The sequence below is a fragment of the Corvus moneduloides genome, chromosome 1, assembly GCF_009650955.1.
Source record: "Corvus moneduloides isolate bCorMon1 chromosome 1, bCorMon1.pri, whole genome shotgun sequence".
Lineage (NCBI taxonomy): Eukaryota > Metazoa > Chordata > Aves > Passeriformes > Corvidae > Corvus > Corvus moneduloides.
In genome coordinates, this window is record NC_045476.1 from 45,502,947 (window position 1) to 45,517,783 (window position 14,837).

The 14,837-nt window shown below is 36.9% G+C and overlaps 1 protein-coding gene and 1 long non-coding RNA gene across 5 annotated transcripts in view; one reads left to right on the forward strand and one right to left on the reverse strand.

Annotated features, from left to right (window-relative positions):
- Positions 1-310: 310 nt before the first annotated feature.
- KCNH8 (potassium voltage-gated channel subfamily H member 8) overlaps positions 311-14,837 on the reverse strand; it is a 175,552-nt gene continuing 161,025 nt past the window's right edge. For all 4 annotated transcript variants that reach the window (XM_032108392.1, XM_032108385.1, XM_032108376.1 and 1 more), the window contains 2 exons: positions 13,886-13,962; positions 311-3,378 (listed from right to left, as the gene is read on the reverse strand). In XM_032108392.1, coding sequence (XP_031964283.1) covers positions 2,668-3,378; positions 13,886-13,962 — 788 coding nt within the window. In that variant the 3' untranslated portion in view covers positions 311-2,667. The remainder of the gene's footprint in view (positions 3,379-13,885; positions 13,963-14,837) is intronic.
- On the forward strand, positions 2,345-14,827 carry LOC116443805. Its single transcript, XR_004240060.1, has 2 exons — positions 2,345-2,430; positions 11,915-14,827. It is a non-coding gene; the product is annotated as an uncharacterized LOC116443805 (long non-coding RNA).

The following is a 14,837-nucleotide window of genomic DNA, read 5'->3' on the forward strand; positions in this document are numbered from 1 at the left end:
AGGCAGTACACTCACTTGTGTGATGCCCATCTTACAGAATCTCTGCAATTCAGCAGTATTCCTTGAAACTATGGCCAATACAAATGGTATAGTGTTTGCCAGCTTTGTTCAGGATGTTTTTGACAGTTGCAGAAACAAGGAACAATTTAGGAAAGATATCCTGGTGTTATTTCTTCATAATTACTGCACATGTGTTTTTTTAAATTTGAGAATTAAATGTACAACAGTAAAGCTATGGCTATGTATGTGAAGAGATTTTTTGTGTTTCCACTGACCGTTTTAAACTTTCATACAAAACTGACACAAAAACTCCAGAACAAAACATCCAGTTTTAATCTCATGACACCAGTGTTTATACTCGAAAATAAAAACAATGCCAAAACTTTAACTTATATACATAATGGTTTATGTGTCCTAAAATGAGAAGGCAAATGCTTCTCCCAGTTTATATGTGTAATGGAAATTGTTAAATGATATTGAGAATTAGGCATGGTGTGTTTGTGCATTCTCAGTCAATAGCTGTGATATGGTGAGCTGAGGAATCAGGATTAGTGGCCAGCTGTGCCACAATGTGCCTGTGCATCCCAAGGAACCAGCACCTGTGCTCCATGGCTATAGGGTGCTGAGGTGCAGTGGGGCTCTGCCAGTGTGGCCCTGCCCTGGGTGTGGGGGGCAGGCAGCCCTCCCCCAGCCTCCTGCCCAGCGCTGAGGCGGGGTGGGTACCAGCAGATGGCTAAAGGTGAACCACGATTGTTTGCAGAAATACCATAGACCTGTACTTGCTACTGTATTTGCTACTATCTGTTATTATTATTATTATTATTATTATTATTTTATTAAATTTCTGGGATATGCCTCATTTAATCAGCACTTCTCTATTTAACTTTAAACTAGGTGAAAACTGGAATAGAGGTAAAGTAAGAAACCCTGGATATAAACACTCACATTGGAGTGTAGACACACTGGCAAAATTCAGGCAGCCCAAAATGAGAGATGACACTTCACCCCTAATTTGTACCAGTGGGAAAATGGATGTGAAAGGATAAAATTTGGGCACAGAGTATCAGCTGGGGTTTGTGTTCCCGCACACATCCAAATGTTAACGATAATTTCAGTCTTTGAAGTTTTCATAAAAAAACCCAAAGCAACCTCTTAAGGAAGTTAAACCTAAATCTGTGCTCTGTAAAAATTTCAGTTTAATAACCACCAGTTTGCATTAATTATTAAATGTAACTTAGTTTACTTATCCATTTTAGGGCACTGATTTTGGCTTGCAAGCATGGTTTTTTTTTTAGAAAGCTAGCTAAAAATATATACTTATGATGTACACTGCACATCTTTAAGTATATAAATCAAAATTCCAGTGCAAATCTGTAGCTCTGGTTGCACTGTAGCAATATGTTTCTAGTACATTAAATACTGGAAAAAAAAATTGGGGGGCATTAAGTCAGATTCTGGATTAAATAATTTGCCAAACCTATAGTATCTTTTTTCTTTATTCTGACTAAAAATCAAAGCTAGTTTTTAGAGATGAAACAAAGAAATCATTAAATAAATAAATATTCTAATCTTATTTCTTTGATTCAGACTAAATAATTGTAATTTTCTCCTTTAATATTTCTCAATTTGCTCAATGGTTTTCATCCCTTTTAATTTTCTTATCCAGATATAAAACCCCTAAAGAGGAATGCATTGTAAAATGTTGACTTGTTCTTACAAATGACAGCACAATACTAAGACTCAAACCAAGAGTACTTAATTATATCAGTATGACAACTCACTTTTTAAGTAGTGATAGCTTATCATAGGATACAACATTCCAGCTCTTTTATTTTTTTAAATAAAATAATACCTTAATTTATTTGTATTCCACCAGAATGAGTACATTCGTTGCAAATTGCATGCACATAAAAGGGAATCCATTTGTAAACTACATAATATCTTAGTAATAAATAGTATTTGATCTAATACATGATGGTAGTGCATTTCTTGTTAAAACTGCAAGCCTTTACGAAAATGAAACCAAACTCTTATTCTCTTTATAAATATTTTAAATAATTTTTAGGTACATGGTTCATACCAAGTATATAAAAATAGTGGTTTTAGATAAATTAAGAGATTTCATTTACATGACAAATAACGTGCAACAACTAAGCACTCTCTAGCAGCTCTATTTGGTTGATTGTCTAGATGACATGCAGCGAATATTGTCCCTTTGCCTTCACAGAACTGACAAAAAGACCAGCAGGACCCACGATCACCTGAAGCAAACAGTGCCATAGCTATTGTTTGGGAACAACGGTCAGACACTCAGGGAAAACCTTTGCTTCGATGAACAAAAGCCACCCATGACAGTTCTTTGTGCTAGACTTCCAGCTGCTCTGACCCTCAGGGTCTTTGGACTATCACAAAAGTCTGTCAAACAGACAAGTAAGTTATATCTGTATTCAAAATGTTTTTCAACATGCTTCTAGAATCTAGAAATTTATTGTTTTTTCTATACTATGAACCAATATTACCTTTTCTTACTTTCTGTAAGTCTGAATTTTCATGTTTGTAAATCTCCATGATCGCCAAAGCAGAGATCAAATAAAGCAGTCATGCAGTACTCTCTAAACGTAAAACTGGCAGCTGTGGAACATGCTTTGAGTACCACTTTGCTGTGTCTCATACATCTATGGCTTGGCAATCTTTATCTTTAAGATCCCTTGTGCTTGTCACAATGTCTATTGGGAAATCTGGGGTCTGTGCAGAAGTTACTCTGGCTGTTGCTTCCAGGTCCCACGATCCTGGCAGGTTCTCAAGGCTTAGTGAGCTGATTGCTCCTTGGCTAAAGCTCTCTTCCTCTGATCTGCTGGGCAGCACGAGGTGTAATGATGCCTCTGATGAAGAGCATACTGAAGGAGAAAGGGTTGCTGAAATAGACTGAAGAGGAGTCAGGGTAGTGTCTGAATGGGGAGAGGTGCATCTTAAAAATTGCAGATTGTCTTTCTGAATTACCTGATACTGGGAAGGGGAATTTTGAAGGCCTGTTGTATAACAAAATTCACCATCCATAGAATTTTGCGGGTTGGGTTCAGTCCTTTGGGGACTGCTGCCTACAGAAGACAGGTCTGTATTCCAAATGTCACAGAATGTGTTTCCACGACAAAGTTGTGCTTTGGTGCAAGTGAAGTTCCCAGCTTGCCTGTGCGAGCAAGGTTGATGTGTAGTCCAAGCCACTCGAGACTGCAGACTATCCAGTGTGGGACTTCGAGATAGGCTGTGCACAGCACAGAATCCTGGAGCCTTCTGGGACGTGAGCAGGTTCTCCAGAAGGTGCATCACATTCTTCATATCCTTACGTAATTGTGAGACTTCTTGACTTAAAGTTGTCATCTGTTATGAAAGGGCAAAATATCACAGTATTTATTCATGCACCATGCATAAAGTATGCACATACATCCCTTTTTTCCTTCTAAAAATGGCAGCTTTGATTTATGGCACGGTGTCTCTACAGTAAAGAAATATGCTCTGCTAATGTATATGGGGAAATAGTCCTTCCAGCTACTTTAATTCACCTGATTTTAAATGATTCTCTGTCTGTAAATATTGGTCATAGGGTCAGAGCTGAGATGACTTCCAGAGGCAGTATGACACCAATATTTTCTTGATCAATCATTAAATATTTTCAACCATAAACCTTTCTTATTAAACAATTTTATACTGATGAATTACATAAAAATGAGGTCTTGTGAAATCTTGTGTGTGCAAAACAAAGAATCAGATTTTTTATTAGACCTTTTCTCTTAAATGCTGAAACTACTGATAGCATCCAGTTGGTTACATAAAGTACATGAAGTCTTTCCCAACACTGCTGCTTCAGGAGGGGATCAGATTGGCAAGTTCTGAATTTCTGTTTTAAAGTCGACTGGCAGATGAACATTAATGGGGACATTTGCTAGGACTTTATAAGGATGTTCTGGGCAATGAAAAGTCTAGTTCAAACATAAAAGTAACCCACTCACCATTTCAAATGGTAGAAATTAAATTTGTCTCCATGATAGCTATCAATCTATTCTGGGTCAAAGCACTGTCATTATCATTAAAATAGTTTCTCTTACTGGTGATACTTTGTTGAAAAAAAGACATGACTGCACATTCTTCTTCAAGCCACATGTCAAAAAGAAAAAAAGCTATTTCAGGAGGCCTTTCTTTGACTCAAGTAAAGACATCACTGATTAAATGATCTGCACAGATTAATTTTCATATAACCAGAAGTAGAAGTATAATTTTCATTTTTCTGGCAGGATAGTTCTGAAGAAATCTGCTGGAAAGACATTTCAGGCTGAGTTTGATTGGATTAATACAGGCACAATAATTATAAAGAAATTTGGAGAAGAAAGTAGGAAGCTCCAATACAGCTCCTATAGATCTATTCATTTTTCTCTGAGCAAAGAGGTCAAACCCAATATATTGTTCAATAGTTTTGTAGTGATCACACTGCCTCTGGAGAGAAAATCCTTAAAGGGGGGAGACTCCTGAGTGGCAAGTGACAGGATCTTCCTGTGTCTCTGCACTTCTCTTTCTTTCTACCTTGTTTAATTGAGTCACAGTAGGTAGAAAATAACCACGAGATCCTCTTCTGACACCTGAGATTAAGCTTTGAATGCGTGGTAACTTCAGTAAATGTGAGGAGTTAAAATATGCTGCCAAAGCATTTTGTGAACAGGCTTCCTGTGGGGTCTGAGCAGCCAGGGAAGGTTCTTGGTACTGTCAGGCTGTAAGGAAGCACACTGAGATTGCTGGACAAATCAACTGCACAAGAGCTCCTGTGTTCTGTTGGTAACTAGAGGATGACATTGCAAAACATTCAAAAGCTTATTTGGGAAGAAAGGGGGAAGACAGACAATCAAACTCATGGCTGTCTAGATTCAGTGGTCATCAGTTCTTTTTAGGATCATCACTGGCCCCTACACCTAGTGGATACAGCAATGATTTTCTATATATAATTTCCCAACTCGTGTCAATTTTTCAGGGCCTTCTGCAGTTGTGCAAATAGAAACATTGACACTACCTTATGAGTATGCACCTTATCCAAACTATGAATGCTGTGATATCTGCTATTTAAAAATATCTTGTTTGGTTTGATCTATGTTTTTGTTTTCCATTTCTCATCACTTATGAGCTTTTTAGAAGTTTAATCATCATTTAACATGTTTCTTTTGCCAATTCATTGAGACAATACAGCAAAAATCAATTCCAGCATCAGCACTTGTGACAGCCCTGAATTTCTGTTCATTACAAGGTGCTCTAGTGCCCAGATACTCTGTTTTTGATCTATCAGCTAGCTCATAGGGTGTTTTCTTCTCTCATAAGCTTGCTCTTCCACCAACGTAGGAATTGACCTGATAAACCCCTTTGAAGTAGATTTTAATGGTTTCCAGTAGTATGATAGTCAGAGTAGTTATGCCAAACTTACTCACCACTACCATTTAGTAAGATCTATTTGGACTTATTCTGGATGCCACATACACAAAAAAAAATATGTAGGTTTCATGATTTTATGAACTATTAATCTTACAAGATTAAACCTCCAGTATCGATACCACTTTTAATTTTCATCTGTCTCTATATTATTATAGTTCTATACATACATAGCATAGTAATGGTGTTCCTACCAATGCAACACTGTTTATACTATTATTTTTATACCCTGCAGAAATCTTTGAGCAGATGCAAATAAAAGGGTGTAATAGGGGGAAAAAAATCTTATCAGTACTATTAACAATTTCACAGTGTTTGAGAAAGTGCAAAAGAGCAGAGATTAAAAGCCAAAGGAATTTTATGTTTGTGAAAGAGAAATTGAAAGCAGAACAGTTTCCTCCTGAGGAAAAAGGGCTAATTCCTGGCATGCTGGTAAGGCTGCACTCTTTTCAGGAGCTCACTGATTTTTGCTAGGCAAAACAGCTACTCATACAAATGGTTCCCACTGTGCTAGGCAGACAGCTTTAAAATTATATCTGAGATCCCAAATATACTTGAAATGCTGCCTTAACACTTCCTAGGACTTGAAAAAGATACTGCAATATTTCTGGATGTAGAAACTGGGTTTTATACAGATTTAGCTTCAAGTAGCAAGAGGTGCTTCTCAGACTGTTTGAAAGAAAAGTCCTGGTGCCTTTTTAGTAGACCATGTTATCAGGAAAGAATATATTCAAAATAGAGGTTAAAATAAAAATTTTACTAGATGTATTTTGTGTTTTCAAATTACTTTGACAGTTTCAGCAGAAAGTATTTTTCTTTACTACCGATATTAAACTGTTGAGCAGTTTGAGTACTTTGTTCCATGTAGTTAGGTAGGAATGATGTCATGTAAGATGATGATGGTGATTATTTATTTGTTTATTTTTTAATGACAGATTTGCAACTAGAATGCCTAGCTCTCATAATTGTTCCTGGATAAATCTGGAATAAGAATTTTTCTGATTAGAAGCTGATTCTGATTAGTACATTGGTATTTTTTTCTTTCTGTGTTTACTCCCTTTTGAAATTCAAACTTCAAACCCAGATATCTTCCTGTTATTACTCTTTCTGAACACCCGAAGAAGTGAAGATGAATATTTGCTCCTTGAGTAATGGAAGTTGCATTTTGGCAAAGTGGAGGAGCTGCCTGGCTTGCACTGCATATTGCAGCTTCTCTATTCCCTTGCTTGGTCTTTCATTACTTCTTCTATTCTGCTTTTTCATTAAGTCAGGGAGACTTTCAGGTAGAGTGAGCTGTCTTTGAAGGCTCAGATTGACTAACTGCTGATATTCTTTTCCTTACTGACTACATTGTTGAATGAATGAAACAAGAAGTGAGTGGAGACAGACTCTTCACTGATCATCTGTCAGCAACTCTGTGGCATTGGTATTATGGTGACAGACATTTCTGATTTAATGGCTTTAGTAATAAAGCTAGTTGCAGAAGGAAAAAAATCCAGCGCAGCTAATCTGAGTTCAGATTAAATCTATAGGATTTGTGCAATGATATGATGATTCAGTTTCAGTGAAATAAATCCAGGAATCTGGAAGGCTGTGCAATTTGTTTTACTGTGTGGGAGTAGGAAATTTGCTCGCTTGTCTGCTGACTCACTAGCCAGCTCTTTGGTAGTTCCAGTGACCAGTTTGTCTGGGTAAATTAGGATACCAAGATTATTGCTATTAAACACGTAAGGATAAAGTAGAGAAGTATAAAGGACTAGATTTTTTAAATGTATTCAAGTCAACCGGGGTCCCATGAAATTCAGTCTAGAAAAGGGGTTCCCAAACTGCAGTTCTAATAGTAATTTGTGACTCTACATTCAGAGTGAATCTGGCTGGTGGGAAGGAGGGAGGGGGGCAAGAGGAAAGTTGATTAGAGGTATGGAGCATCTCTTCTACAAGGAAAGGTTAAGAGAATTGGGATTTTTCAGCCTAGAAAAGAGAAGGCTTTGGAATAACCTAATTGAAGCCTTCCAGTACCTGAAGGGAGACTACAAGAAAGACGGAGGAGGATCACTTACAAGAGCATGTGGTAAGAGGACATGGGGGAATGGCTTCAAACTTCGAGAGTAGGTTTAGTTTAGATATTAGGAAGAAATTCTTTACTGTGAGTGTTGTGAAGCACTGGAACAGATTGCACAGGGAAGCTGTGGATGCCCCATCCCTTGAGGTGTTCAAGGCCAGGTTGGATGAGTCTTTGAGCAACCTGGTCTAGTGGAAGGTGTCCCTGCCCATGCTAGGGGGGTTGGAACAAGATAATCTTTAAGAACCCTTCCAACACAAGCCATTTCATGATTCTATGACTGTTGGATGTGCAATCTGCCTTTAGGTTCACATAGAATCAGGACGGTGACGGCATAATTGTAGCAATAAGAAAACCAGGTTTGGAAATTACTGCTTCAAGGAATTCAGAAAGTATCAGGGACAAACTGACAGACTAGCTACTGATTGAGAGCAAATGGAGGATTGTGGAAATCCCAGGTGGCTGGGAGACAAGAAGCTGGCAATATGTGCTGATGAAAGGAAACCTGAGGTAGTATATATGATTTTGGGCAAAAATATGAAGCAGACAATTTCTATAAGCACCTAAAGGAATAGTTAAAAGAGAAGAGGCAACATTATGTTTCTTAAGATTAAACCTTGGCAAAACCATAATTCTTTTCTTTAACTGAAAAGCTGTTTAAAATATAAGAAGAAACTTTGGATGTAATATACACCTTGTTAGAAGACTTCTGAGATGTTACTGTCCACCTGACACTCTTCTAGAACTATTTTCTAGAAGAAAATATGAAGGCGATGTAATCACCATAAGCTGGATTCTTGAATGATTGGAATGGTTTATGATCAATAGTTTGCTGTCAACCATGGACATTTTAAGATATTCTTTTTAGCACCCTCTCCTGATCTGTTTTTATTTAATGTTTATTTTTAATGTCTAAATGGAATTCATGTTCACTTTTAAATATAAGTAATATGAAATTCAAGAAAGATAAATGTTAAACATTACATCTGAAAAGAAAATGTCAGAGGCATGAATATAATATTCTGCCTATGCAGAGTATTATAGAAAAATGTCTGTGGAGTTCTGCTGAATGACACTTTGTGGACATTAATCATACTCCCAGGAAATACAAACAGGGTATTTTCTTTAATTGAACTCAAGAAGGGGGTTTTCTTCACAAGGAATTACTTAGGCTGCTTGAAATACAGCTGCCTGAGATTGTGTACTTTGTCAGTGATTTTGAAGATCTAACCAAAGACAATTCAAAAGAAAATTATACCAATGAAGTGTGGTAGCAAATGTAATGGGAAAATAAAGTCAAACAGAATTTGGTTTGCTGAGATCTGCTGGAATCACATGTTTCCAGAATAAATTGACTTTAGGAGGAGAACACCAATCAACTTCTTACGATCTGCTAGGCAGAAAAGAAAAAGCAGTGAACTTGTGAATTTGCATACCTACAGACATTAACATTTAGGAAAATAGATGAGTGCAGGAACATTTTGAAATGCCTGTTAGAGATTAAGTGTACAATCATTGTCATCTGTCATGGTAGTAATATTTTTTACTCAAATTTGAAGTCAGCTTTTGGTGTCTGCTTGATTTGTATACTGCATGGTTGCCTCTCAGTTAATTCCTTTGTCTCAGGTGCCTTTCTGCCCTGGAAAACTGCAAGAGACTCACCACAGCATATGGGACTTATGCTATGTATGTACAGTGTGTTCTGCTTAAAAAGAAATAACCTAAGCTTTGGAGCATCAACTATTTTTGTTACCTTCATCAGCCAGTACCAATTAAACTAACATTAACAGAAGAACAAAGCTACCTGGTAAGGCGTCTCTACAGTTATCAAAGTATGAGAGCAGAGAGACAAAACAACAAGGTAGAAGTTCTTTGGAAACATGAATGTCAGTGCTAAAAGAGAAGATATATTTTAAAAAATCTTGGCAGGCAAAGTGCATTTACACTGCATGCATTGTTTAGAAAGCTCTTATTTCTTAATACAAATGATACTTGGTTTTATGTCTTGGCTTTAATGTGAAATTTACATGGCTAAAATCCAAAATGGATAGATTAGTTTTAATAGTTTTCATCATCTATAAATGTTGTTAGTTCACTTTTTGCCATATTTTTCTTGATTGAAAGATGTTTTAAAAGCAAATTACTGGGATAGCCTTGCTGCGAAGTAATTTCTCTCATGTGATAATATAGTTATGAACTTGTTAGAAAGAGCATGTATTTAATTATTCTAAGTCAAGTGAGTTCATTGTATGAACTCTCAAGTTGCAAATTGAACTTTAATGCTATATCCCCTGTGTAAAACTGAAAGCCTGATTAACTTCACAAAATTTTCTTTAGTGTCCCTGATTATCATCTGCATATATTTTTAATAGTAAAAATGCTTTTTTTTTTTTCTGTACTGAGAATGAGATTCATTTTTGGCAGCTGGATTTGAAATACATTTTAAAATAATATATGTATAAAATTTATGATTTGGAAAATAAACATATTTGCTCTAGGATTGTTCCTTTTATTAGATACAAGTTAAATATCCCTGTGAATATATTTTCTCTGTTCTGCATAAGTACCAGCTGCTTAGAGTATTCTAAGTACTTGCATTTAAAAAACCTAAAATTAAAAATAGCTGAATTTCCACTAAGTGCTCCAATGTGGAGCTAAATAGAAGGCAATTATCTAGCTCAAAACCTGACCCTATTCATATTTCCTTATGTTTGTTTGTTTTTCAGTTGAATGGGAGAAATGTGAACACTGTGTTCATTATACTGTTATAGTACTGTAATTGTGGGATCTACTAATATGGTAAAGCATGAAAACAGCCCCCAGATTTCTGAAGCTGAGGGAGGCTGCACTGAAGCTGGGTTCCATATGAGGAAAACAGGGGACATGACAAAGCAATCTGAGTTTGTCTGCATGCACTGCATGAGATTGCCTTTTTATCTGAGCTCAAAATCATGTACCCATGTAGCATGTTTTTGAATGGAGAATGTGTACATGTAATTAGGGGGAAAATATGACTAATTTTGGATATTTCCTTATTTTAACTGGTCTATGTTTTGAAATAATTCAGATTTGAGTTTTGCAAACTGAATCAAAGTAAAAGTATTTCTCTGCTCTTTTCATACAGTGGCATTCAAATGATAGAGAGCTACAAGCCTAGTAGGATACAGGCAATGGGACAGTGATAGGCAGGTGCTTTAATCTAGATGTCTTGGCCGTCTGTATACCTCAGAAAATCTGCTTTGTGGTTTCCTATTTTTACTTCGTGGGCTCCTTAGTAGATATGTATGATTGCATCAGGTAAATGGTGCCTCTGAAAAAATGCTCAGTGTTCAGATACACTCATCTGATCAGCATTTGCAGACAAATGCATTGGAGAGATGCGATCAGGTGTACAGATCTCTGCAAAGGAAGGACACAGACTCGTAAGGCAGAATACTCTTCCTGAATTCTTGATCTGCCTAGTTTGGAGCAGGTCTTTGAAACAAGCTTTCCCCAGCTCAGCAAAATGTACAATGCTGAAAGATATTCAGTAACCTAATCTTGAAACTATTGCTTAAGTAATTGTGTTTTTACTGGAACAAGAACCTGAACCTTAACTCTCACCTGCTATATACTGACGGTACTGAGCTATAATGAATGTCATGCCTTCTTTATTCAGTGATTATTTATACTAAGTGTAAGGGACAAACATGGTAGGAGATAAATTAGTCCTATTCCGCTCCACCTTGCAATACTGAACTGGACATAAATTCCTGCATCAGCTTGGGTCCCATTCAGGCTCAATGAGCAGTGAGGTCAGGTGAGGGAATGAAGAAGCTGGTTAACTGGCTGAGCAGCCAAAGCATGGAGCTGTACAGCAGCAATTAGGGGTGTGTTCAAGGTTGTCTCACGTTGACTGTGCTGACTTTGGAGACTACTCTCCTTAGAGGAAGTCTGTGCATACATTACTACTAAAGTTAATGTGGTAACAAATCTGAGAAGTGAAACCAAGGCCCTGAGTTGTGTTACTTTCTTAGGTAAATGAAATGTTCTTTGGATTATGTAGTGTATGCCACATACCCAAAATACTGCCAGGAGCTCAGCTGTATTTCTAAACTAGGTATAGCTAATTTTGTAGATTTTTCTCTGGGGTAACGTTTTCTTTGCTTTGCTAACAACAGACTGTATTGAAAGTCTGAATGGAAAGACATGTCTTTTTTCCCCCCCATGAACAGCCGAAATATTTCTAAGCTAACTAGTGAACTGTTGTAATACAATTGCCTTTCATGAAAGCAGTTATTTTTGCATTTGTTGATTGACTTCTGATCTCCAGTGGAAAATGTACTAATGACAGTGTTTACTGCTGTTGGCTACTTGTGACCTGTTTTCTCATATTTTCTTTACCAGGAGGAGACTGCATGTCTTTAATACAGAACTTCGTTTCTGACTCTGCTGGTATTTTGACTACTGCGAGTATTCTGCTGCAGCATCAGTGATCAGTTCCCATTACTGGTCATCATCAAATGATGAAAGCGCTGGGGCTACAAATATTCAGTACTTAATACAAGAGCAGAAAACTCCAAGCAATAGCTACTGAGTATCAGCAAGGCTGCCCAGAGGCTCATCTGGGTAAGCACCAAGTCCATACTATCCATTCAGAAACTCCAGCTGGGGCATGTTTGACTACACGTAGAATATGCAATTAAGCAGCCTTACAGTCATGCAGTTTTTCCAATGTAAATTTTGATCCATGGGAGGACTAGGAGGTTACCCATCCATCTCTGGGATTTGAGCCCAGAATATTACCTATGAAATCTAAATCTAGTCCTACTGTCTGTTTTATGTTAATGTGAACAAACAACTTGTATAACATTTTGATCAGATAGTATTATTAGGACAAAATTAAAATTGTATGTGGAGAGAAATGACCTTGAACATGTGGAGTTTTTTTCTTTTTTTTGATTAACATATTCCCCTGCTCCAAGATTTATTTATTTATCACTTTTCACTAGAAAAACAATGAGAAGCCCAGAACTGTTCCAGTTGAAATGTTTGTTTAATCCACAAGATCCCTGCCTTGGAACATCTGTCACCATGATACATTTTCCAGTTGCCTCTTGCAGATAGCCACATAATACCTCCTCCTATTTCAAAAATTCCTGTTCTCAAAAGGGATGAATCAATATGACTTGTGTGTCTCAAAAGCATTATATAGGAAATGTAATTTCCTATCATAATGGTGGTGTCAATGAACATCTTGAAGATTTTTCTGAGTTCTTTGACCAAGTCCTATAAAAACCCATAGTTTTTCATGGCCCATAGTCAATGGGTCATAAGACTTTTGTCTGAACTCTACAGTTTGACATACGAATTAGGTGATGCGTTCATAGTAACTAACTAACCATGCATGCACTCTTAGCTTAGGATGTTTAAGTTATCTAATCAAGTTAAGCTGACTCAGGATGAAAGAGGTTTATAAGCTCAATACTTTGTAAGTGGAAAATAATAACTAGATTAAGTGTACACAATGTAGGAGGAGAAATAAAAATAAAATTTGACATTTCTGGTAGCCAGAGAGCTCAGGGAGGAAGTGAAACTGTGTGGTGGGACTTATTGAGATGTTTCCTCATGTAGAAGTACAAGGAATTGTCTGTAATCTTTTCACATTGAAAGTGAGAGTATGCTGGAAACAGATTTTAGTCTTTCAGTATAACTGTGAAGTTAGTCTGATGCTTTAATCTTGTTAGCTGAAGTGCTGCAAGGGCTGTGTATATGAGACAGCTTAGCCACAGAACATCTCTTTGGAATTGGATTGATAGCTGATTACAGGTTTGAAGTTTTTAGAAGGGAGAAATAGAAAGCACCACTGAGTGCTATCGGCCCTGCATTCCTCAGGTCATATTGCTTGAGCAGGAAGGGTTGAACCTCTCTTTCATCCTAAGTAGACACAGGTAAAGTGATTTGAAATATTTTATGTAAATTTGAACATAAATGTATTTGCATTTCTTTCAAGGAAATTCTCTAAAAGCAAAACACGCATCAAGACAAAAAAATTTGGGAGAAGAAACTTGGAGAAGTAATGAGAGGAATGAGACACATAGAAACATACTCAGAAGAGATTAAATCCTGAGAAAATCAGATGCACTAGCCTCACTTTAGTTTTAGCCCTAGCATGTGACACAAACTTTTATGTAGGTTTCATGTAGAAAATTAATCTCAGAATGAGTTAAATCCCCAAACTGCCCTACACGTAGGAACCTCATCCAGTTTTGTAAGCTCATTTATAACACATTTATCACATTCTTGAGTTTTCTGAGTTTTCTCCAGCATTCCTTGATTCATTGTTAATATCCTTCAACCCCCACAAAATCTTGTTACCTCATTATTAAGCCTGCTGATCTGCTGTTTGGTCTCTTCTGCTTTGATAACGAGCACAGCAGCACCAATTTCAGCCTCTGAAAAGAATTCAAATTCATGTAAATGAGAAGAGTATGATCACTTGGAAACACTAATACTATTCTTGCACTTAACCAATGCATTAAATTTAAGCCCGTTTTGCAGTTGGCTAGAATGGAAATAAAACCATGTGTTTAATGTTTGGTGTACAATGTGTGAAAGGAATGAAAATAACAACCCTGGCGCCATCCATGTGGCAGCTCAACACTTTTTAAAAATCATAAATATGACTAAACTTTTATTATTATTTTCCTGTTTGGCTTTAAGAGGAGCTATATATGTCCTAGTTTCCTCCATGAAAAAGGGACATAGCTATGTGGGGAGTGTTACTTCTAAAAGAGCGGATGTTGGAAACAGTCACTGTCTCTTTTTAATCTTTTTTTTCCCCCCATCTTGACAAGTTCCATTGCTTTGTTGTGCTACTTTATCAACCTTTTCAGTCTGTAGGTCATTTAAGGCTTCCTAAAACCCCTTATTATTCAAGGCTTTCACTCTTTTACTTTTAAAAATCTATGTTCTTCCACGCTCCCTCACTTCTCTAAATGTCTTTAAAAAGTTGAGAGCCAAGTTTACACATAGGTTTCAATTTTGTCCTTGTGTTTAGTGCCTTCCATGACCAAAGGTTTGGAAGCATGAGGCAGATTCTACAGTACTTCTGGTATAACACATGAAAATCCAGTTCCCTCCACAAACTGTTTTATCATGAGTGTCTGTTAGCAGGAAAACTACAAATGACCTCTGGGACCTTGCTGTATTTTTCTACAGAACCAATTGTGACACTGAAATGGCACTGAGAGTACAAATATATGTTTAATCTATTTATGCCACTTTTGAGATCAAAGAAATAAATGGGAACAAAAAGCACTTTTGAAAA